At 46.1% G+C, this 27940-nt stretch overlaps 2 protein-coding genes across 2 annotated transcripts in view; both read right to left on the reverse strand.

Moving 5' to 3' along the window:
* On the reverse strand, positions 1-26278 carry LOC135919559 (leucine-rich repeat-containing protein 59-like). The gene is made up of 7 exons (XM_065453466.2): positions 25999-26278; positions 25747-25806; positions 25339-25602; positions 19491-19563; positions 14550-14735; positions 8927-8974; positions 1-1080 (listed from the first exon to the last, which is right to left on the reverse strand). Exons 1-7 carry the CDS (start codon positions 26086-26088, stop codon positions 815-817), a joined length of 987 nt encoding a protein of 328 aa, XP_065309538.2. The 5' UTR covers positions 26089-26278; the 3' UTR covers positions 1-814.
* Positions 26279-27048: 770 nt separating this feature from the next.
* Positions 27049-27940, reverse strand: part of LOC135919552 (transmembrane protein 272-like) — a 36922-nt gene continuing 36030 nt past the window's right edge. Inside the window, exon 6 of the mRNA XM_070535066.1 lies at positions 27049-27205. Coding sequence (XP_070391167.1) covers positions 27132-27205 — 74 coding nt within the window. The 3' untranslated portion in view covers positions 27049-27131. The remainder of the gene's footprint in view (positions 27206-27940) is intronic.

Below are 27940 nucleotides of genomic sequence, written 5' to 3' on the forward strand. Positions count from 1 at the left end.
GAAGCTATAAAGATTACATTTATTCACAAAGTAACCATCAAAGCATGAGTTTTGTCAATGCCCAATAACTGTGTGCCACTCCGAAGCGAGCAGTGAATGACAAACCTTTAATAACTGTGCCTCAAGTATTCCGTGTCATGCGGTGCTCCCTAGAGGCCAGCGATGCCTTGCATAGTTTTGGCACTTACAAATATAAAATAGGGGTATCCATAACATAATTAAATATTCAAATTCAATTAAATATTTGGAAAATGCAGGCTTTGAATACAGATAGTATTCTGCTTCAAGAGTACTTAAAAAACCTAGAGCAACTGCAGCAATGCTATTAAGAGCTCGTTCAATGGCGCAGATTAAAATATGTAAATCAGGAAAAAGTGAAAGGTTACCAGAGTTACAATGACTGCTTGAAACTGCCAGAGGACCACATGCATATGGGCCTGCTCTACGACGGGCAGGCTTCAATGATCGTGCTAACCTCATACATTCTAATATAATTGGATATCACGCCCTCAAACCGAATCAGATGCATCGGATTCGCATTCAGAATTTCGAAAATTCAGACACCCCTAACAGCCTTCTTGAAAAAAATTCTGGGCTTTTATGTGCCATAACCATGATCTGAATGCACACCATAGTGGGAGACCACAGATTAATTTTTATCATCTGGGGCTCTTGAAAATATAAGTAAGCAGGTGTTATTGCATTTCGTCCCCATCGAAATGCGGACGCTTTGGCTGGGATTGAGCCATTTTTGAAGACAGGACAAACTGAATGTATTGATGGAACGCACAAGTGAAGGGAACCAAATCCATCGTCAGTTCTTGGCCTTCACTGCACCGAGCGACTGGACCACACGGATAATCTCTTTGGTCCACAGCTGTACTTGCACGCTGGCCAAGTCCCAGCCTTGGAGTAGGTAAAGCTGCACCGGTCGCCAATGCTGGTGTACCACATCTTGTATGTAAGGCCATGTGATGGGATATTTGTGCTTGTAAAATGAGTACACCACAACCGCACTGAACAGGGAGGCCGCCAAGAGAAGCAAGGTGATGAGCAGCGTCATCAGCATAGAGAAGCACCCTGGAACAGCAAGAGCACAGCAACATGTCTTGACGTAGTGAAAAAGTGACACACAGGCTACCTTAATTCCCATTAGAAAGGTTACGCGCCAATGACACGGACATGAGAGAAATAAAAGGCACAACACAAACACCGACTGTTGACTGATACTGAATGCCTCTGGGCTTGATAGTCTGTGTTGTCCTTTTTATTTTTCATATGTCTCTGTCATCAACACCTAAATTTTTTACACAATGAATGCTCATCAACTTGTTCAGGTTTCTCTTGTTCTGCAGTACGTACACAACTAAACTTGGTATAATGAGCATAGATGTAAATAATTATTGAATTTAATGAAGTATATCTTAGTGTACCGGGGTACTTAGTGCGTGCACGTATATTTCTTCACTGTGTGTGTTACCGTAATATGCAGCAACAAGAAAGGGACACCAAACTATGCGCAACATGCTCGGACTTTATTTGATGCGAAAGGCGTGTTGTCGCGTGTTGTCTCATGACGAGCCGTGTTATACGTAAATGTAACATATGGTAAAATCTCGTCCCAGTTCTTGTGGTCGATGTCGATGTACATACTCATCATGTTCGCCAGAGTCTTATCCAAGCGTTCTGTCAGCCCATCGGCTTGGGGATGATAAGTCGTGGTCTTTCGGTGAGTGGTACCACTTAGTCGCAAAACGGTGTCCAGAAGTGCAGCCGTGAACGCAGATCCCCTGTCTGTTATGACCACTGCGGGAGCACCATGCCTTAGGACAACAGCTTCGATGAAAAATCGTGCTGCTTCGACTGCTGTTCCACGTTAGATAGCACCTGTTTTGGCATATCAAGTAAGATAATCTGTGATGACAATTATCCATCTATTTCCGGCAGCAGACAGTGGAAACGGACCTAAAAGGTCCATGCCAGTTTGTTTGAACGGTACTTGCGGTATCTGAACAGCATGCAGCAGTCCAGCTGACTTGCCGGGTAGGGCTTTGCGGCGCTGGCAATCCAAGCATGTTTGTACGTAACGTTTCACGATCGACGCAAGTCTCAGGCAATAGTACTTTAGCCTAATTCTCGCCAATGTGCGGGTGTAGCCCAAGTGACCAGCGGTCGGCTTGTTGTGACAGGCATGTAAGACTTCGTCGTGAAGAGATGCGGGAATGACGAGTAGGTAGCTGCTGCCACTAGGTGAAAAGTTCTTTTTATAGAGAACGTCCTGGCGCAAGCAAAACGAACACAGCCCTCTCGCGAATAACCTCGGCACGCTGCTTGTCTTTCCCTCTAAGTAATCGAAAAGAGGAACAAGTTCTGCGTCCTCGCATTGGTGGTGTGAAACAGCGACAGTATCTAGCACGCCTAGAAAAGCCGCGTCATCATCGTCGTGCACTGTAGTCTCAACAAGAGACCGAGAAAGGCAGTCGGCGTTGGTGTGTTGTTTCCGATTTGTAGACAACCGTGAAGTCGAACTCTTGGAGCCGAAGACTCCAGCGCAAAAGCCGACCAGCAGGATCTTTTAAATTAGTCAGCCAGCAAAGTGCATCATGATCACTGACAACGGTGAAACACCGACCATACAAATATGGCCGAAATTTCAGGATGGCCCACATCACTGCGAGACATTCTTTTTCTGTAGTGGAGTAGTTTGCCTCCATCCTTGATAGCGTTCTCCTGGCGTAAGCAATCACTCTTTCGGTGCCGTCTTGCCGCTGTACAAGCACTGCGCCGAGGTCGACATTACTAGCGTCGATATGAAGAATCGTAGGAGCGTCGTCATCAAAGTGTGCGAGCACAGGAGGCATCCGCAGCCGTTGCCGTGGGTCGTAAAATGCCCGTTGCTGGTCTTTACCCCACACGAAGTGGACATCTTCTCTGGTTAGATGTGTTAATGGCCATGCGATGCACGAAAATTCCGCAATAATGCGTCGGTAGTAGGCGCAAAGGCCCAGAAAACATCGCACAGCCTTTTTATCTGACGACGTTGGGAAATTAGCAACGGCAGAGATTTTATCAGGGTCAGGTCGGACACCTTCAGACTGACAACGTGACCGAGAAATTGAAGTTCTTCAAAGCCAAAATGGCACTTTTCAGGTTTTAAAGTTAGACCAGCTGAGCATATTGCTTCAAAGACAGTCTGTACAAACAGTAAACGGTAAGTGTTCCTCGAACATGACGGAGAACACAATCACGTCGTCGAGGTACACCAGACAGGTTTGCCATTTGAGGCCTGAGAGTACTGTGTCCATTAGTTGTTGAAACGTTGCTGGTGCAGAACACAAACCGAAGGGGAGCACCTGAAATTGATAAAGTCCGTCAGGCGTCACAAAAGCGGTCTTCTCACGGTCTCTTTCATCAACTTCTATTTGCCAGTAGCCGCCTTTCAAGTCCATAGACGAAAAGTAACTTGCGTTTCGCAGCCTGTCCAGTGAATCGTCGATATGCGGCAGCGGATAAACGTCTTTCTTTGTAATCTGGTTGAGTTTTCTATAGTCGACGCAGAAGCGCAGGCTACCATCTTTTTTCACCAACTCGACAGGCAATGCCCAAGGACTCTTATATGGCCGAATAACCCCGTCCTCAAGCATCGTCTTCACTTGTGTTTGTATCGCCTCGCGCTCTTTCGGTGCTACACGATAAGGATTCTGCTGAATTGGTCTGGCATCGGCTTCGGTGACAATACGGTGCTTAGTGAGCAACGTCTGGCTTACTCGTGACGTGGATGAAAAGCAGCTCTTAAACTCATCAATGAGCTCAAGAAGGCTGTTGCGTTCGACGGGTGACAAGGTGCGACTGATATCAACCACAGGGGCAGACATAGCTACGGTGGACGTCGCAGGCTCCACTGAGAGGCAATCTTGTATTGAGGCAAGTTCGTCGAAGTAAGCAACAGCCGTGCCTTTAACAATGTGTCCTCGTTCCCTGGTAAAATTCGTCAGCAGGAGTTCAGCACGTCCGTCGTGTACGTTAATTACGGCTCTGGCGATGGAAACGCCTTGACTCAGTACCAGTGCGTCGATAAACGGTGTTCAAGTTATCGCAGATAACAGGTACGAGAGAACAGCTTCGCGACGGAAGCGCGATGTCATCGTCGGCAATACGTAAGCGGGGTCGCTGGTGCTCCGCGGGGTTGACGTCGTCTGAGCTCGCAGAAAATGTGACGACGAGGTCACGGACATTAATCACTGCACCGTACTCTCTCAAGAAATCCATCCCCAATGTAAGTTCCTTGCAGCACTCAAAGAAAATAACGAGGGTGGCAACGAAGGTTGCACCGGCGATTACTATTCTGGCTGTGCATTTTCCGATCGGCGTCATCAACTGGCGGCCGGCAGTTCTGATGTTGGGTTCGGTCCACGGCGTCTTCACTTTTCTCAGCCTGACGGCCAGCTTTTGACTTATTATCGAAAGATGAGCACCAGTATCGACGAGAGCAGCCACTTGGTGGCCGTCAATGCAAACGACAAGATCGGCGCTGACGGCATCTGTTATAGGGGGTGTAGTTGGAGTCGTCTGAGCTTTAGAGTCATCAGTCGTCGGTGATGGGGGCTCTTGGAAAGCTAGACGGTTTGCAACCTCACCTCCGGAGGTCACTGCCTCTAGTTTCCCCGGCGTGGGCTAGAGGACCTGCTGCTGGAGGCGTAAGAAAAATTGTGACGAGTCGATGGGGTATAACAAGCCGGAGAAGGGGAACGCGATCGAGGCGTCGCTGAACCTTCCGGCTGAAAGTTTGTAGAATTTTCGTCGAAGGTACGTGCAGCATCAAACACAGGGTAATTGCAGTTGGGAAACCTTGGATACCCGGCTGCACAGTAGTGGCACGTGCGATAAACATGTCCTGCTTTGCCACAATGAAAGCATAGCGGCCGGCGGTCAGCGGCGCGCCACAAATCGGTCTTTCGAAGTGGTTAGCCGACAGGGGATTCGCCGTAAGACCAAGGCACAGCGATCGGCTGGCGGCGATACGGCACAGCTGGCTGCGGCTGTGACTGTTGAAAATATGGCGTCGGGGGTAGCGGTGATGGCTGCGTCGTAGTGGTTGATGGTGTCAGCAGCATCGAAGTCGCGAGAGGTGGACGACAGACAGCTTCTGCGTACGTTAGTTGTCGTGGCACCGCCTGCCGGTCGAGCAACAAAAAGGCCGGTCAAACTTCCTCCCGAACGATATCAGCGACAGAAGCCACAGCTGGTGCCATAGGAGAAATCCTGAGCTGCCAGATCTCCTCTTGCACAATCTCTCGGATGACCTCACGCAGAGACATGCCGCAGCTCTCGGGTAGAATTGAAGCATTCACTGGTGAGTTCGTGCGATCATATTGACGGTAGCATTGCTTTAGTGCCCGTTCTGTAGCAGTAGCCTCCTTTGTGAATTCAGCTAATGTCGTCGGTGGGTTCCTCACGAGTCCGGCAAACAGTTCCTCCTTCACTCCACGCATGAGATAGCGTAACTTCTTTTCTTTGGCCATGTCAGGGTCTGCTATGCGGAAAAGGCAGGTCATATCTTCTGCAAACATGGCAACGCTTTCGTTTGGTTTTTGAAAACGGGATTCGAGCAGGCGCTGTGCGTTGTCTCTTCGGTTGCTACTAGTGAATGTGTCTAACAGCTGGGTGTGGAAGGCATCCTATGTGGTCAGACTTCTCCCCCGGTTCACAAACCACGTCCACGCACTGTCTTGAAGCGCAAAATAGAGATTAGCTAACTTTTGCTGGGAGCCCCAGTCATTATAACTGGCGACATGCTCAAATTGGTCCAGCCAATCCTGGACATCTTCAAAAGCGTCACCATGGAAACTTTCTGGTATCTTAGGATTCTGCAGCGTCACCTGCGATGGAGTTACAGTAGCCGTAGCGGAAGTAGGTAGACGCATTCCAGCAGGGTCTTGCAAAGGGTAGAACTCGGGCATCGGGCCTAGCAGGCAGCGACTGTACCGGTGAACAGGAGTTTCGACGAACGAAGGTGATTCCGCGTTCAATGTATGGTTCCGTGAAGGGGTGCCGAGCATGAAGCAATCCTACCTCGCACCTCCACCAGTGTCACAGCCTTGTAGGAGACTGAAAAGCCGGTGTAGAGACCGTATGAAAGCACTTTTAACGCGATAGCGTTAAGGAGCTCGTGTTGCAGAAAAGCCGGTGTCGTTGGCGTCGGCGTCCGCGGCGTTGGCTGTGAGCGATAAATCACGGCAGGCACTTCATAAATAAAAAGCAACTTCCAAAATGGGCTGGGTGGGAATCGAACCAGGGTGTCCGGAGTGTGAGACGGAGACACTACCACTCAGCCACGAGTTCAATGCTTCCAAGCGGTACAAAGCGCCTCTAGTGAATGCGGTGTTGCCTTCGAAATGAGCCGTGGAAAGTTATACTGCGGTGTGTATCGGTAATTATGAACATGTAACTTACAGAAGTCGCAATTACAAGGGTAGCGAAGTGCGTTTCCGCTGCATTTCTTCTGCGCTTTCCGCACACGCAGAGCCATCTTGCGGCAAACACAGAAGACCCCCTCCTCTCCATGTACGGCGCTGCCCCGACAGATGGCGCGCCACGCGCGCATTGGAGCTGTGCGAGGACCGGTGCGAGGCTGGTCGCGGCCCGGACTCTCTCTCCCCTGACAACGCTTCGCCTTGCTCCCTCTGCAGAATCAAGCATCCTTCCTTTTTTAGATCACTATCTGTCTATCTCTCTGCCCGTGCCGATCACGACGTTTGGCTGGCGTGCATCATTTCCCCCTCCGAGATATCGAGTTCTTTGGTTCGTTCCGCTTGCTCAGGCGCACGTTTCGTTGCTGCGCCGAACGCCGCATTGCTCAACCATATGGCTCGACGCTCACCCCGTCCGATGCGGCGCGCCTCGTAAGTGATGGCTGCCCTGTAGCCCATTGTCTTACACCCCTTGGCGGGTCGACGGGAACGCTGTCGCGTTCCACTCTTGAAGGCGAAGCTTAAGTGTCCTCCAATTTTTTTTTTAGAGCAGTCAACGCGACGTCGTTGTCATCTCTGTTTTTGTACTCTCGCGCTACTTCAACGTCGTTTTCATCGCCTGGCACATACCCGCGGCGACCATATAGGATGTGGCAATACGCGCACTGCCTCTGACAGTAGCACTCTTCTCGACAATGCGGCCAGCGCGCCCCGCCATAGCAGACAACGCAGATCATGACTCCACCCCTAGAGCGTCTGCACCTGCGAGAGCTGCTTCCGCTGCCCGACTCCAGCGCTCGCCGCATCGCCGATGCAATGCGCTCCGAGTTTTCCCCTAAGTGTGAAACAAACTGTACCTTAATTATAACACTTAGGTTTGAATTACGACTTGAAGGGAGGAAGGCTCTTTTGACAGCTCAGTACATAGGTATGCTTGAGCAATACATAAAGAACTGGCATACTTGTAATGCTCCAGCAATGCCGAAACACAGTAAATACAAGAGCTGAGGATTGGACACAATATTAAAGAAAGTATGGCCTACATCGTCTTCAGTAATGATCAATCTTTTTTTTCCCACCAAGTGAATGAAAACAGTTTTGAAGAAAAAACGATTATTCTAAACTGATTTAGTCTGGCTATTTAGTGTCCTTTTAAAGACAAGCCGAAAATAGGCACTTCATCCAGGAAACATCAGCAGGCATTCCATCTGACACTACATCAGACACTACATCATACACTACACTGACACTACACTACACTGACACTGACACTACATCATATGTTCCATTGTTTTTTACTTGCATGTTCAATTGCAGAGTACAAGCGTACAATGTTGCAAAGCACAATGTAGACGACTATACTAACTGGGCACTAATTAGCACCAACTCCCTGGAGTTGGCAAATAATTAGTCGCATTAGAGAAGCCACCTTTTAAGCCCAAATGCCTCGTCATTTGCCTGCAACTGTCGGACTGCTGCTTTTTCATACACATTGCTTTGCAAGATTCCTAACTGAACTGCTCTGTACTGTTTACTATATCTTCATGCTTCATACGCAACGCTTCCAGCAGATGTCCCACAGTGCAGGAACAAGGGGACGACAAAGTAATTAACCAAATAAAATGAAATGCATTGTTGGGCGAATTTGGCCCCATAAAGAAAAGGACTGAATGAATAGCGACAATTGTGATAAGTACAATAGATATCGGAGAATAAGAACTGAAGCAGCTGTCGTTCAGCTGCTATTTGATACAAACATGACAATAACATAGAAGTTTCTGAGCGACACACGTATAGGACAGCAGATGTTCATGAATGAACTGTAACTTTTGACATAAAGACACACTCGGATAGGGAGATAACAGTACTACTACGAGAGCACACTGGGCGCATTAATGTATGCAGGTAATGCAAGAACATATTCTTCGAAACACAATATGATAAGATGCTGCATTGGCAGCGATAACAAAGAAAAGCAAATGCATCATGTTGCAGTATTTACATATTTGCAGTGACTGTGCATGACATTGCATATGTGTGGCTTTACTTCCTAAATATTCTAACTGTTTGAGAAAGCTTTTGTACAAACTCATTTGTGCAAGCTCACTCAGTGCACGTGTTGCTGCTTTAGCATTGGTGGAAGTGTGCTATTTCGCCTGACTGATGTTATTCAATTCTCACACTTCAGTACAATTAAGTGCATCCTTAAAGAATTGCAGCAACAAATTGTTTGCAAGCTTGATCCTGCATACACACAGATTAAAACTAGAAAACAAGCGAGCCAGAAAATAAGGCAAATCAGATCAGAACTACGCTCAATTGCTGTGAGTAGCAGCTACCTCCTTTTGCACGATAGACTTAAGAGCCACTGGGCAGTCACTAGCACATAAAAGAAAAAAATTAATACGTAAATAAGATGAAATTGCCAAATTATCCTTCAAGTTATGTATGCTTACCTCCACGCTTACTGTTGCCAGGAGCTGATTTAGCACTTGCTTTCCCATCTGCAACACAAGCCAGGAGAGTCAGTCACTGGTCTCATTGTGTTGAATCTTGTACACACGGCCAGAAGAAAGCACGACTCAACAGAAAGGCTGGCGACAAATTATTGTGGGCGGTTTGTGAACTGAATTTGCTGGTACATATCTATGTGAATACTATGTGAACAGCGCAAGAAAGTGAGACAACACCAGACAACACAAGTGCAGCAACAAATAATCTCTGGCATCCTGAAATGACGAGACATGTGTCCAAACAGGATTATGGGTTCACAGAAAGATGCAAATGAAGTGATTGACAGTGGTAGGACAAGTGATGTCTTTGGAGCCAAGGTTACAATGTCTTCCTGAAGTCTCACAGAGACGAGTCTCCTTGCCGAAACTTTGGCTTGAGACATTTCTCATTTTTGACCACAGCTGATCACCAGACATTACGAAGTAAGCTAAAGTTGGGAACAGCATTTTAATGAACATATGCCACTTGAGAACCAATCACTAGCTTTCTTAATACCACACAGTAAAAAATTAAATTATGGGGTTTTACGTGCCAAAACCACTTTCTGATTATGAGGCACGCCGTAGTGGAGGACTCCGGAAATTTCGACCACCCGGGGTTCTTTAACGTGCACCTAAATCTAAGTACACGGGTGTTTTCGCATTTCGCCCCCATCGAATTGCGGCCGCCGTGACCAATACCACACAGTAGACTCCCATTAATTCGACTCCAGTTAATTCGACACCGACCGACAGTCCTGGCCTAAAACTGGCCTTCGCCAAATAACTAGAACTTGATCAGTCAGCATGCATGCGCCTGACTTCTATGAACACCAAAAGCAACCCCTTTAGTGGCAACGTCCAGCTCAGTGGAGCTTCGTGGAAAGTGAATGCGTTGAACACGCATCATCCTCCGCCAACAACTGTGGCTTACAATGTCTGATTACAGTATTTGCTCAATTCTCATGTGCGCCTTTATTTTCCTAAATAGTTGAGCTGGAACTTGTCTGCGTAGTGCAACCGAATACAAAACCAAAACCACCTTCGTGGCGTTCGTATGCTTTTTGCTGCATAACAAAGATGACATGCGGCAAATCTCTCTTTAAAAACCATGGCCGAAGCTCACTTTAGAAAACCGGCTGCCATCGAGCAACACATATTTGACCTCTCCCCCCCCCCCCCCTTTTCTTTTGTTGAAAAGTTGGGTGCACCTTGGATTTATACTTTGTAGAGTAGCTTCAATGTCATTTAATTTCTATATTAGTTTTCTACTTTGGACACATAGAAAGAGGACGCGCATTTGATTCGGGGGCATGTTAGAATGGGGCAAATATTGCCAAATGAATCAGCGGTGTATTTGAAATTTTCTTCTTTATTAAATTTTGTTTAATTCGACCTGTTGGATCATTCATCGATTTCGTCGGTCTCATCAGGGTTGAATTAACGGAAGTTGACTGTAGTCCACTTCATACATAGCAGGCAACATTGCAGAAGCTACACAAATAGTGTGATTATAGAAGTGTCATGAGTCACCGGCAAGACCTGCATGACAATGTGAAAAAGACGAAGACGCCGGTCGACGAAACAGAGAAGGGACCCGCAGGCGAGAAGCACGTGAAGCGCGAAAGAAGAAGAAGCAGAAATTAAGAAAAAGGAGGATGCAGGCGAAGGTGAGCTGGCATTGCTGACGTGGTCAAGAAGCAAGACAGTGGCATCTCCAGCTGTGCTCTGGAGACAGGAGGCAGCAGCTTCGGGAACCACGGACCGGAGAGGGGACGTTTGTGAGTTAGCCAGCGACAACTCCAGCTCCCGAGCCTCGAATGCGTTGCCGTGGCTGTGTTCCGCGGGCCCTCTCCAACCCCACACTGCCGTAACCAGTAGCTGCCCCGTGCCACGAAGGCAATCGCCTGGCCCAGACCGCGTCCGGTGCCACGCAGGTCTCTGCGGAAGACTACAGCCCCATCGCTCTCGTCGGAGCTCAAACCCAAGCTGCGTCGGAACCATGCAGGCCGATGTCCTTTGCCACGCTGGGCCGGAGTCCAGCACGATTGGTGACGGTCAGAATGTTTGTTTGCTCGTGACGTTGCGTTGGTTAGTCAAGCGGAGGAACAATATGTAGTTGAGGGTTTGTTTGTTATGTGTATAGCTAGTTTTTGGAGTGTCCCGTATGTGTATAGTGCTTATAGTGTGTCAGTAGCTTGCTGTTTTTTTGTATTTTTTATTTTTTTTATTCAAGATAAATATTCTTTAACATATTTGAATTGTGTCTCTGTCCATTTCTGGAGTGCTGAAATTCGTGACAATTGGCGAGCTTGCCAGGATTGATTTTTCCTGCCCCGTCACGAATTTTTTGTGATCCGGAAATGGATTGGGCAAGACTCTAGCCTTAGTGAAAGAGTTGGATTTTTCGAAGAATGAAGCACTGAAATTTATTGAGTAACAGAGAGAGATCTTCCAAATAAAATGCGAGGCTGAACGTGCGGAAGCACGGGAAGTGCATGCTAGAGAGAAGGAAATTTTAGAACTCAAACTGACATTGGCACAAGTAACGGAGTGTCGCCGTGATGATGAGAGTTTGGCGTCAGTGTCGTCCGGCTCACAGTCTCCAGTCTCACAGTCTCACAGTCACCTAAATCTGTCCGCGTAAGCTAATGGCACCATTCGATGAAAAGCGTGATGCCTTGGATGCATACTTGCAACAGTTCAAAAGGATAGCCCTAGGACAAGGCTGAGACCGGAGCGAATGGGCCACAGCCCTAAGTCTTTGCCTGGTAGGCGAGTCACTGAGTGTCTTTGGGAGGATGACTGCCTCCGACTCCCTAGACTATGACAAGGTTAAGTAAGCACTACTACAAAGATTCCGAGTTACAGTGGAAGCTTCTCACGAGCGATTCCGAAACTGCAAGCTGGAAGACGCAGAAACGGGAAAGTAATTTGAGTGCCGCCTGTCAAATTATTTTGACCGGTGGGTGGAAATGGCCAATGTCGTGAAGACTTATGCGGGTGTTCGTGATTGCATGGTCAGTGAGCAATTCTTAGCTTGCTATAGTCATAATCTGGGTGTCTTTCTGAAAGAGAGAAAGTTGGATTCTCTCAACGATCCAGCCGAACACGCTGATCAATTTTTGGAGGCACAGGGGCTGAGAAACTTACATGTTGAATTCCAATGGCAGAGTCGGAGCAGCCGACATACTCCGTGAGCGAGCACTCGACTCTGGCGTAGTGCAACACCTCCAAATCCGCGAGTGGAACACAACCTGCACCGCCGGAGCAAGGCGGAAGCGGAACTTCTATGACATAGTTACCCAGGATACCTTGCGTGTTGTCATTTCCCTCCGCTGTTTGCTCCCAGCACCGCCGCACCAGTCATTTGTCTCTTCAGTGCCGTTCACCTGTTGTATTTTTAAAAGTGCGGAATGGATATCTCGCCAAGCATGTACCAGCCTTTGCTTCCTCGCGAGTCCTGACCGGTGGCGCCTCCCAGCAGACAAACGTGGTAAGGGAGATACGTCGCGCAGAGTTCCGGTCCACTCCGCCGATATTGGCGGAGCATCTTTTTCTGCTCCACGGAGTGACTCCCGCTCTGAATCCACTCCGACTCTCACATTGGAACACCTTACTCCCGCCCTCACTCTGTCATTGGAACAAACTTGCTCCAAAACGAGCAGAAAAGCTTGCTCCGACTCCGCCATTGGAATTCAACATTAGGAAGAGTGAAAGAGGGCCTAGCCAGAGAGAAAGTAGACGAGGTGAAATAAGAGCCTCAGGGAACCATGCGCCCACCCCAGTTAAGGTGTTTCCTCTGTAATTGTACCGGGCACTGTGCCGTTAACTGTCACATAGAGAACAGCCACTTTCACCAACAAATAATGTGTTAATTATGCAATAGAAAGGGACATTGTGCAAATGAGTGTAGGTCCGGCACATCACAAAAAACAGCGTGTAAAATAGGCAAGTGCGGAGAAACCGACTCGTGACCGAACAGAAATGAACCAGGCCCACGAGAGCCAACAGGTACTGAGGGAAAAGCGGAAGGAAGGAGACCCAAAGGAACAAGCTCTACCTGTCGTAGAAGGAGAGGTTCATGGACAACGGGTAATGGTGCCAAGAGATAGCAGCACCAATACAGTTTTAGTAAAGAGGAGCCTGGTACGTGATGAAGATCTGACAGGAGCGCTAACGCATGTTACCTTGGCTGACAACACAGTGAGGTACCTACCTGAAGGCTGTATCCAAGTCTCCACACCGTATTATACCAGGTGGCTTAAGGCACAATGCCTTGAAGAGCCATTATACGATCTAATTCTAGGAAATGTATCTGGAGTATGGAGAGTGGATGATCCAGATTGGAGCTGGAAGAGAAGTACAGCTATTGCAGTAAGAGAGATGAGTGACTGTGGTGAACAACCACGTCAAGAAGTGAGCAAGCAACAGCTATACATCAATAATTCACGAGAAGCGGCAACTGGGGTATGCCATCCCGTTATATTGTCAGCTGTACGGACCAGAGCCCAAACACAGAGCAAGGCACCCACGGTAGCCCTGAAGGTACCTGCAATTCAGTGGCTAAGAATCATGCTTGCTGATTTCATGGAGGAGCAAGACAAGGACAAGAATTAGTGAAAAGGAAAAGAAGCCGCACTACGTTTGAGTTTGTTATGCACAATCGTCCTTTGTACAGAAGATGCGTATTCAGCTCATGCAGAGAGGCTCAGCAGTTCATTGTGCCTAAGGCCCTTAGGAAGACAGTGTAATACAGTAAAACCTCGTTAAACCGTACTCGCTTAAACAGTAGTTTTGTTTTAAAAGTAGTAATGTCAAATCCCCGACTCGGCGGCCATTGAACATAATGTGTTTTGTATCCGCATAAGCCGTACCAGCTTATTGCGTACACATCGGTTAAAACGTAGCGTTTCCACTTTTCGTCACGCAAACACGGCGATGCGTCGTCTCAGTCGGGCGGCCCGGCAGAACAAGCCTCAGAGATCAGTGATCGGAACTATAATGCAATATATCATATTTTGCAACATAAGGTACCAGACTTACTTTTACACTGAATTACATGACGCGTACCTAACATCTTTCTTTCATATATGATGCACTACTTTTTGGCCTCTTTAACCTTCATAGTGTTGCCTGCTATTTATGAAAAGCTATTGCTCTCAAGTGATGGCAAATGCTTCGAATAGCTGACACGTTTTCCTTTTGCACTTTTGCCAGAAATTAGAGGCCAGCTAGTCTAAACTGAAGTTCATAAATGTTTTAAGATCAAATTGCAGCAAATAGGTGCTCTGAATTACCCTGTTCGGGTAAAAGCAAAACTTAAGTCAAGCTAATTGACAGCTTAGCATTTCAAAATTAAATATCTGCCACTGTTGTCAAGGGTAGAGCTCCCACACGTAAGAAGCTGACAAAAGTAAGGGCGGGGTGGCACCATGACATTTCAAAATGCAGGACCTGGCAACCGTACATTGTGTTCCTGTATTGCAGCACCTATGTTTCAGTGTTTGTTCATGCTTTCACAGCAAATTTATCTGTTAGAGTGGTGCTTCTGTGAGCAGTTAAATGCAGTCAGCACGGCACTTGCCTTTCTTAGACTGCTGCAGTTTTCCTTGTGCCACTTCCGTCTCCTTCATGAGCTCCTGCTTCTGCTTGAACTGTTGCTCTTTCTTCTGCCGCAGCTCTGCTTTCTTCTTTTCACGTTCAGCCTTTTTCTCTAGCCTCTGGCGTTCCGCTTCCTTCTCCTCTTCTGCTTTTCGCAGTGCCTCTTGCTCTGAAAACATGAGCACTCCTCATCAACATCTCCAGCCCTTCCTGCGCAAAGCGATCAGAACCATGGCTATATTCCATCCTATTTACTCAACACTATGCACTTAACAATAATGTAGCACACACACTGCAAGGAAGCGCGCACTTCACTTCTTGCAAAGAGTACCGTATTTGCACTATTCTAGTGCGCACTTTATTTAATAACAAGTGCATTCAAATTTGCATGCGCATTACAAACGTAGCTAATTCTACTCAAAATCAAGAACGAAACCTACTCTTACTAAAATAAAAATTTCAATGCAAGGTAGCTAGCCAGAGTGCCACAGAAAGACGTTTTTTTTAAGCCTTAGTTTGGGCTCACCATTTTCCAGTACGTGTGGGATTTCTAATGCACTAGATGGAACTTAAGATGACTTTCTGTGGTCGGTAGACAGCGAAAAGGTGTTGTCGGACTCTGATAGTGACTAGCCGCTAAGATTCAGCTGTGTGCAAGTCTGTGTGTATTTGTATGTTCCATAAAGTTGTTTCAACATGTCACGCATCAACTCAAGTTTCGTTACTTTATGTACATAGTAGAATCGGCGCCAAGTTATTTTCGGGTCATCAGGATCATCATCATCAGCCTATCTTATGTCCACTGCAGAACGAAAGCCTCTCCCTGCGATCACCAATTACCCCTGTCCTGCGCCAACTGATTCCAACTAGCGCCCGCGAATTTCCTAATTTCATCTCTCCACCTAATCTTCTGTCATCCTCGACTGTGTTTCCCTTCTCTTGGTACCCATTCTGTAACCCTAATGGTCGAACAGTTATCTAACCTGCGCATTACATGACCTGCCCAGCTCCATTTTTTTTCTCTTAATGTCAATTAGAATATCAGCTATACCCGTTTACTTTCTGATCCAAACCCCGCTCTTTCTGTCTCTTAACACAATGCCTAGCATTTTTTGTTCCATCGCTCTTTACACAATCCTTAACTCGGTCTCAAGCTTCTTTGTCAATCTCAAAGTCTCTGCCCCATATGTCAGCACCAGTAAAATGCACTGATTGTACACATTCTTTTTCAATGATAACGGTAAGTTTCCAGTCGGGAGCTAATAATGTCTGCCGTATGCAATCCAACCCATTTTTGTACTTCTATGAATTTCCTTCTCATGATCAGGGTTCCCTGTGATTAGTTGACCTAGGTAAACGTACTCCTTCACAGACTCAAAGGCTGACTAGTGATCCTGAACTCTTGTTCCCTTGCTAGTCTATTCATCATTGTGTTGTCTTCTGCATATTAATCTTCAACTCCACTCCTACACTCTCCCTGTCAATGTCCTCAATCATTTGTTGTAACTCGTCTGCAGTGTTGCTGAATAGAACAATGTCATTGGCAAACTGAAGGTTGCCAAGATATTCACCGTTGATCCTTATTCCTAAGCCTTCCCAGTTTAACAGCTTGAATACTTCTTCTAAGCACGAAGTGAATGGCATTGGAGAGATTGTGTCTCCCTGTCTGACCCGTTTATTTTCAATACTGGTTCTAATGGAGGTATCCTGACTCCTCTGGGTACCACCATTAGAATGAATGAATGAATGAACTTTATTCCCCTTTTAAGAAAGGGGAGGAGCCGGGGGGGAGAGAGGGAGGTCTAAGTAGTCCAGTCCCAGCAGGCGTCCATCACCACATTATGTGGCTAGAAGTCCGTCTACCAGTCGTGGTAGGCCTCCGCTACCTCCTCAGCCCACCTCAGGACTCGGTCCTGTAGGGTGGGATCGGAGCTGCGCAGGGCAGTCTCCCACAGCTCCTCGCTACTAATTAATGGTTTGAGCTCGCGGGGGGGAGTTTTGATGGGGCATTGCCACACCATTAGAAACAATAATGAACAGGATACAGAAACTCCTCCTATAACTAGCGATGAAGTCAGAAGGGCCTTGCAAGTCGCGAAACGAGGACGAGCGGCAGGAGAAGATGGAATAGCAGTCGATTTAATCAAAGATGGAGGAGACATAATATTTGGGCGGTAATATAACAGCACGTTATAATCGGGGGCGCGGTAGAATCATGCAAATACGGTAATGCAGTTTTGCTTTTAATGCCGTCATGGAGAACAAGGATGTTGAGAGGGACCTGCGTTTGAGCTGGTGCCCTGACGAGCAAAAGAATGGTGTAAGGAACAGCACGCAAGAAAAGGAATGTACAGGGATGTGCATTTTTCTCTTAGAATATATTTTTAAGAAAGATTTCGCACTCACTGCTGCTTCGTTCTTGCTCAGGTTTCGCAGTAAGATCTCATCTTATGATCAGGATCGATCAGTTTGCACTGTTACTTGCCTGGTTATCACGAAAAAGAAAAATTCCAAGGTGCTTCCATATGCGCCTCTTGGATGCACCCCTGAGTGAATAATTGAAGACAATCTTGAAGGCGATGATGCTCTGTTGCACTGCAGACACCAGAAGTGAAACAGCCGCCAGCTTTAAACATCAGCCACTGAGAAGGGGGCATATGAAGGCAAATTTGCAGCTATTCCTTGACAAACTAGGCAACCAACAGTGCCACACACTACATTAAACAATACATACCATAAGATGCGATCTTGCAGCAAGACTTGAGCAAGAACAGAGCAGTGGTAAGTGCAAAATCTTCTTTCTATTATTTTAAGAGAAAAATGCACGTACCTGTAAGACAGCCCTGACTAGTAACCTATTTTTGTTCACATCCTGACCTATACATTGTTTTACCCTCTACAAGAGTGTCGAGGTAGACTGTACTGTAGCTAACTCAACTATTAATTTTGGCAAGCCCAAGTTTACCAGGATGGGAAAACCATTTTTTGAATATTGGTTCCTCACAAACAGCCAGGCTTTGGATATCGGTGGCCCCCAAGCACTTGCTTGCCTTCTACGTACATCCTTCAGGAAGGCACACTGATTTCAACTAGCTTTGTCCATACACTGCCTGCATTTTTTAATTGCAATATGCAATTTGTGGCAGTGGTCCAGTAGAAGCTGTCATTGGGCAATTTTGTTAAACACTGTTATGAAATGCATCCGAGCACAAAAATAACAGATATGCACAAGAAGTCCTTGTCATCTTTTTTCGTGTATGTGCCTTTTTTGTTTGGCTTCCCATTCATAACAATTGACAGCGGCCACAAACCTATGTACAGTAGTTTTAGCAAGGCATAAGGGATCCATGATCTTCATGATATACTGCTACTACTCAGAACGTAGACAATGCCATGCTCTTGTTTACTGTACACAATTTAGGCAATGCAAGGCAAAGAGAGCAAGAAAGAAAGAAACAAAGAAAGGAAGCACTGCATTACCATAAACAAGAGAAGTATCCTGCACAGTGAACAAAAGGATGGATACTTCAAAAGTTTTTATATTTGCAAGCTTTGAAACACTGTGCAAATGGGATGTAACAGGCTGCTGTTTAATTATTCCTTTACTGTGTTATACAACACTTTAAGCTCTATTGGATGCTCGTCAGTGATTCGCAAGCAAGTTTTTAAGCAGGTTCATTGGCAACACTTACAGACTGTGCTTACACATTACAGTGCGGTTAGTGTATTACAGTAAACCACATAAAAAGCAAATGTCTGCAGCCCATTTGATTATTTCAGTGTGCTTAAGATTCCAGCAATTCCTAATCACTCGGCTCTTCGGGGGCATCTCCAGCAGACAGCCGCACCCCACTAAACAAAGGGTATTTGTCGGTGCCATGAAGCTTGGCTCTGTAAAGGTCATCAAGGAATTGTGGTCTCCCTTTCATCAGAGAAACTGGTCTCAGAAGTAATTGAACGCTTCAAGAAGGAACATCGCCTGAGAGCTTTTCCCGCAGTGGTGGTGGTGGTGGTGGTGATAAACTTTATTGAAAGGGGGAAGGGTAAAGAGGGACGTGGCTGAGTGTTAGGGCAGTCAAGGTTGTAATTATGTAAATAAGCTTCGTGTAGTATACAAAGAAGGCTCAACGTCATCGAAACATTATTAAACATCGACAACCCAGTGAAATTTGTCTCATCTACTGGGTGTTTATTTTTTTTAGCTGTACCAAACTTTTGAAAATTGCCTATGGCAGACAGCCGCGACATTGCATTGTCTCCAAAGTCAGCGTGCATTACAAGCCACACTAAACTCCTTGTGGGGACAGACACCATGCACTGGTATATCGGAGTCGGAACACCAGGTCACCAGCTTTCATTAAACCAGTGTCACACAGAACGTTTTTGATCGTGATCACGCCCAATCCAGATTGAATTTCTCAATTGTGAGTGGCTCCTTTCCTGAACCTGCACAAATTAACCAATTGCAATGGAGAAATCCGATTCCAATCACGCTTGATCATGACCGAAAGTGCGTCGTGTGACACTAGTATTACACTGACTTCGGGAATCAGCCCAGTTTATGCCACCAGAAAGGCATTCACACAAAGCAACGTGACGAGCCAAATAGAAAGCTTTGCTTTAAAAACACTTGTATCAAAGCATCAAAGTGCCATCAATGAGCATACTAAATTTTACGCTGATTAACTCAGTGCAAACATGACAGTTGCAGATGCGTCCTCCCTTGTTGTCCATATACCTCCAGATACTCCACATTGTATGGAAAATGCAATAAAATTTTGAGTCTGAAGGTGCAGTTGTTACGTCTATGTAATACTTTGACTTGAACCAGTTGGCAGCTCATGGTACAGGCAGTCACCTGTACATGGCTAAGCTTCACGAATTTTTGGTTTTACAAAAAAGAAAAGGAGTTCTTTTGGCTCACCTCTTTGTGCCCTGAGATGCTTCTGCTTTTCGCGCTCCAGTTCTGATTCTTGCGCCTGAAGGTACTCGACAACCTTGGAGACGAGAAGAAAACCGATCATGATTGAAATAATGTATGGCAATTGTTCAACTTTAACAAGAGCTCTCCCTCTTCCTAGGGAGCCAATGTTTCGACAAGGGTCCTTATATAACGTGCACCTCGGTACGCTAGGGTTTTCAGAATCCACCACCAAGAATCACACTGCTCATCACTGCCAAGCAACTGGAAGGTGGTTCCTGTTCACAAATCAGGTAACACACATTGTCCCGAAAACTACCGTCCCATATCACTAACCAGCTCTCCCTGTAAGATTCTGGAGCATATAATTTATTCCCACCCAATTGATTTTCTTGAGAAGAACTCTTTAACAACAGTCAGCATGGCTTTAGGAAATTGTTCTCCTGCAAAACAACTAGCTTGCTTAACTAACGACCTCTTTTCTAACACTGACTTAGGATTTGACACAGATTGCATCTTTATCAATTTTGCTGAAGCCTTCGATACCATGTCCCATAACCTACTAATCCATAAACTTAGTTTTCTTAACACTGACCCACTAGTACTGGACTGGATTCAAAACTGTCTTGCTAATAGAACACAATGCGTAATCGCGAACAATTCGTCCTCTGTGCCCCTCGCGGTAATGTCAGGCGTGCCGCAAGGGTCGGTCCTATGTCCTCTACTCTTTCTAATCTATGTTAATGATCTCGCTTCCTGTGTGAAATTTTCAACTATTAGGCTTTTTGCTGATGACTGCGTTCTATATCATAATATTACTGACCTAAATGATTGTTGTAAACTTCAAGACGACATTGCTAATGTTTTGTTATGGTGCAACAAGTGCTCTATGAAGCTTAAAGGGAAGCTGAAAGGTTTTCCAGAAAAAATGAGTGAACATTTGTACATAATGGTTTTCAACCCTCCGAATTTGAATATCGTATCGAAATTGAGCGAAAGAAAGCGCAAATATATTTTATTTCAACGAAAAGTGCAGCAGCGGACATGCCCAGCTCGCGCGTCTCGTTTCCGCCTGTGATTGGTCGGGCACCTCGTGACGTCAACTCTAGTAACCGACCGCTGCCGCTACACATGAAGTGCGGTGCCAGGTAGTTTGGTGCTGTTTTTCTGAAACGGTAATGGAAAATTTAGAGAGACTGCGTTTTTCTGTGGAGTTCGGCGTTACTCCCTACATGTACGAGCCGATTGCGAAGAGCCGGCCTCTCGAAGAAGCAAACGATGCTGGTGCGAGCAGTGCTTTCGACGCGAACGAAAGCAAAGTCTTGGGATCTCCTCACGTTGGAAATGCTCTTTGGCGAGTATGTTTTTTGCAAAGCGATCTAGTGATCTCGCCGATCTTTCGCCGATCTAGTGAGCTCGTTTCCGGTCAAACAACTGTAGTGTTGTGTTCCTGCATGCCTCCTCGTGGAACGTAAGCGGGGATGCGATCGTCGGCATTTGTGCGCTGTCCAAAGCTGTCAGCAATCTACAAAGACGGTTTAAACGCATGAAAAGCTTCCCGGTTCATGCAGTACGTGTAGTGACCTTCATCTGTTGACTACTACGTTGACTACCACTCACGTTGACAACCACTCACATTGACTACCACGCACGTTGACTACCACTCTACATACACGCAGACGCACCAACAAAGGAATGCAGGGTTGATCGAAGCAGATTACGATGGCACGCACGCAGAAACAAGCGCGGTCAGGCACGGTCGCGGACGCTGCGAAGGAATGGAAACACTAGAGTTGACATCACAACACTGCAGTTTCCGGTCTCCGCTCGCATCATCAGCAGCAGCGCGCGGCATTCGACGGGGGGCGGAGCTACAGCGCAATTTCAACCGACGATTACATCGCTCCTAATTTAAAAAAAAAAATTTTACCTACATGGTTTATAAGGTTCCCGCATCCGTATATGAGCGTCTTATTGAATTCGACAGACTCTTCAGCTGCCCTTTAACTTAAGCAAATGTAGATGCATGCACATATCACAGCGTACTAATACTACTAATCTGCATACATATCTCCTCAATAATAGCCCTCTCTCAGTTGTCTCATAGTACAAATACTTAGAATTAAACATCACCAGAAACTTTTCCTGGCACATGCATGTCGACATTATATGCAGCAATGCCAATCGCATGTTGAGCTATTTGCGTCGAAACTTCGCATCTGCAACATAGTCACTGAAACTAACTCTCTACAAAACATTAGTGCGCTCCAAACTCGAATACGCGTGCGCCATTTGGGACCCAGCTAACATTACACTCATCAGCAGCATAGAAGCCATTCAAAATTGTGCAGCGCGTTTGATCTTGTTTGACATGCAAGCGTTACTTCAATGAAAACAACACTTGACTTGCAGGACTTTCTTTCCGTTGCAGATGTTTCAGCTTTTCGCTTTTCATAAAATCTACCACTACAATCCTTTGTTGAAGGAACAGCTTGTCACCCAACCGTCATACATATCATCTCGCTTTGACCACAGTTTCAAAGTTGGTGTGCAGTCTTCACATACTAAACTTTGTAACACTGCATTCATCCCTAGCACGAGCAGAGATTGGAACCACCTTCCCATCACTGTCGCAGCCATCCTGGATACCGACACCTTCAAAACCACCATTCATGAAATGCCATGTTGAATATGTCTTTGTATCTTGCACACATTTTTATGTTCACCCACCCTTTTCTGTAGTGCCTTCGGGCCTTGAAAGTATGTTAAATAAATAAATAAATAAATAAATAAATAAATAAGTAAATAAATAAATCCAACCTACGATTTCGTGCTTGGTTGAGTGGTGGATCTCATATCCGATGGCTAATTTTTATTTTACAGTTCGCGACTTCTTACTCCACTGCCTTGAGACTATATTATAATCTTAATGTTCAAAACGTTAACACAAGCATGTGCAATTAGCAGCGAGAACGTGGAGTGGTGTCCTTTCGCGAGTGACGTCACGGCCAGGATGGCACTCGCTCCGGCTTGCTCAGCTGCCACGCACACTCGTTCCCTTCATGTATGTTTGGGGTATGGATGGCTCAAGCCATGCTTATTGAAGGCTATTTTGGCTTCTTTCTGCTGCCCATGCCTGAACCACAGAATTCCTTCTTCAAAAGTGTGTGAGTCGAGAAAATTTGCAGATTGGATATGGCAAGCTATGTAGCGTTGGAGGTGTCTACTGGTTTCACAATGTATATATGCGTCATGTCCGTCCATAAATTTTGCTTAAGAAGTCTGCAAATTAAACATGCGAAGTTATGTATGATGCTTTGCGAAACACTCAACATTCCCTTACTACTTAGCTATGAGAGACATTGCATTTTACATAGAAGAAAAATCCTGGGTACCTGTCAACATGTTATCTGTGTTAGACACTGCCCAGCGAAGTTGTCATCATTATTCTCATTGCTCTGGCAAGTTGTTCTAGTCAAATGTGGACACTTTATTAATGCGCAAAAGACATAGTTAGGCACGCATTTCATATGAAAAAGTTTGCTGCTACTTTCACTGCTCTCTGAAACAGGCCGCCATAATGAATTGCTCATGGTTGCTAATACGATGGCGTGTCACTATTTACATAGTTAATTCACAAATACCATAGTAGCAATCACCTGAAAGAAAAGTTTCGTGGTTAAGGTTGAGAGCCAATGACAAAACTCGATAGCCTTTGTCAACAATATGGCACACTCCTCATGCAACAGTAGCAACCGACTTTCGTTATGGCGAGGCAGGCATTGTTCTCGAAACCCATTAGTTAATTACCACTCTGAATTGAAATAATGAAGCAGTTTTTTACATCACTAATTGCAATGCATAAAGTATAGTCGAGGTATTGCAGTGCAGCTTAGGGTGCCTAGAAAAGGAAAACTCAAGCACCTTCTGCCTCACCATATCTCAAACCAACTTCGTTTAATTATACAAACGGACAACTATTCGCTTTGTAAGCATATAAAAGAGAACCTCGCAAACCTCCATAAGAAAAACACCACAAGCCTTACATATTTCACTTGGTTTTTGACCCAGCACTGCGGAATTATGATATCTTCAATATGTCCCATACTACTAATGAATGATGCTTCGGTTTCTTTCTGGCTGCTGCCAACGATCCAAAATTAAGGCATACTTCAAAAAAAAATTTGGGTCTAGCAGCCTGTGTCAGTTCGCCAACCAGATTCGTCATGTATATCCCTGAAGCAACAAACACCAGTAAATTGCTAAAGTGAGTTGAACGTGTAGCACGGGAAAGGGAATATATATTGGTACATTCCTTTTCGTATTCTGCAAAGGGCTGTAAGCCTCACTAAGTTTACTACAAAATACCACCATTTAAAATAAACATGTTAAGAACCGCCTAATGTTAAGCAGTTAAAGAAGCAAATGGTACTGGCAGAATCTAAACTGCAGTGTTAAGTCCTTCTGTTACTGGTGAGCGTTTCTGCGAAGAAATGCAAAAATTCAATATTATACCATTAACTCCTCGTCGTAAGCAGACCTGTGTTAACGAATTAAAACCAACTGTTGTAGAAGTCATATATAGCCAGCGTTTGTGACATACATGTTGCACCACAGCATGTATAGCATCATAAGTGCACTCTTATATGCTATTTTATTGCGGCTGCCGATCCGCGCATGAAAAACCCGCAATGGGCTGGTTTAGCTCTTTCAGCTGGCACTGTAGCGTCACGTTTGAGAACTGTATTGTCTAAGAAACAAGCTCTTCGAATGAATTTTCGCAAACGCAGACGTCGCAACAATATATTTAAGATGACTGCCATAAGCATACAAGCAGAGAGAACTAGAGTGAACAAACGAAAAGACTGCAGAAGTCGTTCAGACACCGCCCACACTGCAGCAGATGACAGGTGCGAGTCCGTGGCCTGACATCACACGAGCGCCGCTCGCAGCGCCCCTGTAGTTAGTTCACGGGGCTAATAACACACATGCAAGCTGAAAGCTGCAACACGGGTTTGTTGCTGTCATAGAGTTTCATACAATAATTACTAGAGGGAACTCCGGTGCTGCAGTCATACCACAATGGGAATGATGGGAAGTACATGGATTTGTCTGATCTTCGGGCTTGTGGATTCAAACGTTCTTGTGGCTATGTATATTATGCTATATAAACCTTATTGTCGTAAATTTCAGTGCAATCTATACTCTTCGAAGTGCAGAAGACGCCACGAACATGTACAATTGCTATTAATTGCAACAATTGAGCTTGCCCAGGTGGCCGAATTGAAACGCGCCAAGCGTCTCAAGGCACTGGCATGCCCGCGATAAATTCATAAGGGCGTTTCATTCACTTGTCGATACATGCGTCTGTGGCTTAATGGTTTCTATATCAGGCTTCTGTGCTATAGAGTTCCTGGGTTCAAATCCTACTGTCGGACAATATTAATGATGTTTATCTAATCATTTATTACGCAATACATTGTTGAATATGACGAGTTAACAAAGCCGTTTGAAGCCAAACGGAAAAAGTTTAGGCAAATCCGTGTACTTTCCACAATTCCCATGCTGGTACAACCGTTTTCATTGCAGCTCCCGTAGACACTAGCGCCAGAGTTCCCTCTAGTAATTATAGTATGAAATTGTATTGCTGATGGCAAGCACCCACCAAGGCAACATAAATACCTTATGATCTGAAGTCAGAAAGGCAGCATGAATATACGGCGGCGGTTCTCACGGTGAGCGTCAGATGGGCGGGACGCATCAAACGAAATGTAGGCGTGGTGATGCAAGGCAGCGCGCGTACAGAAATCAAAGATTAGAGGACGCGCGCTGCGCACTCGAGGTCAGTTACCTTCTTGGCGCATTGAAGGCACTGTTTCTCGTTGAGGCAGTCGCCGGCGACCGCCTTGAGCCGGGGCTCAAGAGGATTTCCCTTCAAGTCGAGCCAACGAAGAGCTTTCATGCGACACATGCTCAACGGCAGAGTCGTCAAGTTGTTGCCGTAGAGGTCGAGCTTATGTAGGGCATTGAGGCGGCCAAAGTTCGCCGGCAGTTCTCGCAGCTGGTTCTTGCTCAGGTCGAGCTCCTTGAGGTGCGTCAAGGCACAGAACGCATCCTGCATAAGAAATACAATAAGCGGCGTGCTGTCTTTTGCCGCACCCGACAAATAACGCGCAGTGCAATTTGGCAGGGCAAATGTCACTGAGCCGTATCGTCTGCTGGCACACTAACACTGCCGGTGAGATACAGATCTACTTACGGGAAGCGCAGCGATTTTATTGCAAGATAAGTCAAGCTTCACGGCTTTTGGTAGTTCCGCCTGAGAGAAAAAAAAAGGAAATAAATCGATGCCACCGGGCGCAGTATATCGCCGCGGCCAAGCACTTTAATTAGTAGGCACGGGGCCTATAGAGCAATGCCACGTCATCGGTTAGATCAAATGGCACGAAAATAAGGAGAGATGCTCACTGTGCATGCAAACTTCGAAATCCGAGTGATGTGAACGACTTACGAGTTCTTTCACGGGTGGCTCGGTGAGCTCGTTCAGACTCAGGTCGAGGCTGCTGCCGTCAAGTCTGCTCTTCAGAGAACCTTTGGCCATTGTTGTGACGGCGCCAATGTAAAGAAAACGATCGGTTGTGGCTGGCGAAACCGTCGGAGGCGCCTTCAAGATTTTGTCAATTTTGCTGCCTGAGCAGGCACGCTAGATACAACTATGGGTACAACACATCGCCGGCGCCTTCCAACGCAACCGAAAACGACCGTGCCTACCGTGCTGCCACAAGCGGCCACTTCGCAAACTACGGAGATCGGGAAAAAAAAACACGGTACACAGCTCAGCGCACGGCCGTATGTTTGTGTTTACATGACAACTTATTTTGAGTGCAAGACATCGTTGGACTTCTCTCTCCAGTGCGGCGGCCACAGGTCAATACCATAGTGAAATATTCTGCCATATCAGCAGTGTTTTAATCAAAATACTTGCTCTTTGCTGGGTGTACGAGCGTAGCCGCGAACAATAACTTATTTCAAGCAGTGCGAGTTAACACAACAAAATATCACAAGACACAAAAAATTTTCCCACTATGTCCCAAGTTAATGTCCTTCCGCTTCTTCAAAACAAGACACCGCAACTAACATAATCAACGTATGTCCTCGAGTTCGTTAACGAAGAAATACACGGTTGTGAAGAAAACATGGGTGCTTAAAGAACGCAGCCAAAACATGGCAATGCAGCCAAATCATGACAAATGCAGAAGGCAGGCAAGGGGGTTAACAAATGGCGACATGCAATTGTTTTCAGACATTTGTAGTTACGCCACAAATTAATGCAGGCAAGGGCTTTTGTTTTGTTTTTTGCAATAGTTACGATAGCAATTATATATGGACATCCCAGACGCTTTTGCCGTCGCCGTGAGGTTCCGCATAAAACGTCCAAGGGCGATAAAATTGTCGCCATGCGCCGCATGTGCGAGGGAAAGCGTGCGAACGCGGCTCAATCACCCTCAATCTCTTTAATCGAGCGTCCTTCCTTTATTTAGATCACTATCATCTTAATCTCGATCGCGCATTCCCGGAAGGTCAATTCGCTCGATGCTGCCGCCGCGATTCGTCACTCCAGTTTCGCGTTTTTTTTCTTTCTTTTTAAAGGTCACCTTTATCGCTGCCTTCTATACTTGCTTTCTCTGCTTGAGCAATAGGTCTTGCGAGCTGGACGTCTGGAGATACGAAAAAAAAAAAAAAATGTACGTATTCTCATTGCACTGCAAGAACGCACTGGAGACACGTACGACACACCGACCCATTTGCGATCCATTTGGAGTTTATGAGCACAAACCCATTCTCGCTTGAGGAATCGTTGTGCTTTAGTGAACAAACTTCGGGTGGCCGCGCACCACTGCGACAGCTAGCGCGCCAGCGAGGAGGCAGAATGTCATTTCAGACTCCTCGTTTAGATTCATTGACTGTGGCCTTACGGTGCCTTCTTACCACGGTAAGTGAAGCATGACGGAAGCAAAGTTTTGCGATAGCCGGCACATGGTCACACAGTGCAGAAACGGTGTAGAACCGGTCTACATGCAACCACATGGAACAGCCGTTTGATGTGTTCGCGGGCGTACGTTCTGCAGAGCCTTGCTCACTCTTGCAGCGCATCCGCTAACCTTCACTTCCCTGCGCTTCTAGCGCGCACACATAAGATACGCCTGCGGTAGGGAGGATTCGTTCCATTAGTCAAAGCAGCCGCTTCTTTCCCTTCTTCCACGATTAAGCGTCGGCTGTCAGGCGCACGGTGCTGAGGGCAGCAAATGCACATATTCTGCGTAACGCTCTATCAGCACGTGTATTGAGGTACACCTGTGCAGGTGCACATGAACCTCGAACGCGCTCTGCTTAAAAGACTTCGTGCTGTCGCGAGTATACTGCGAGGAACAAGCAACAGTTAAGCAACACGT

The sequence above is a fragment of the Dermacentor albipictus genome, chromosome 3, assembly GCF_038994185.2.
Source record: "Dermacentor albipictus isolate Rhodes 1998 colony chromosome 3, USDA_Dalb.pri_finalv2, whole genome shotgun sequence".
In the NCBI taxonomy this organism is placed as follows: domain Eukaryota; kingdom Metazoa; phylum Arthropoda; class Arachnida; order Ixodida; family Ixodidae; genus Dermacentor; species Dermacentor albipictus.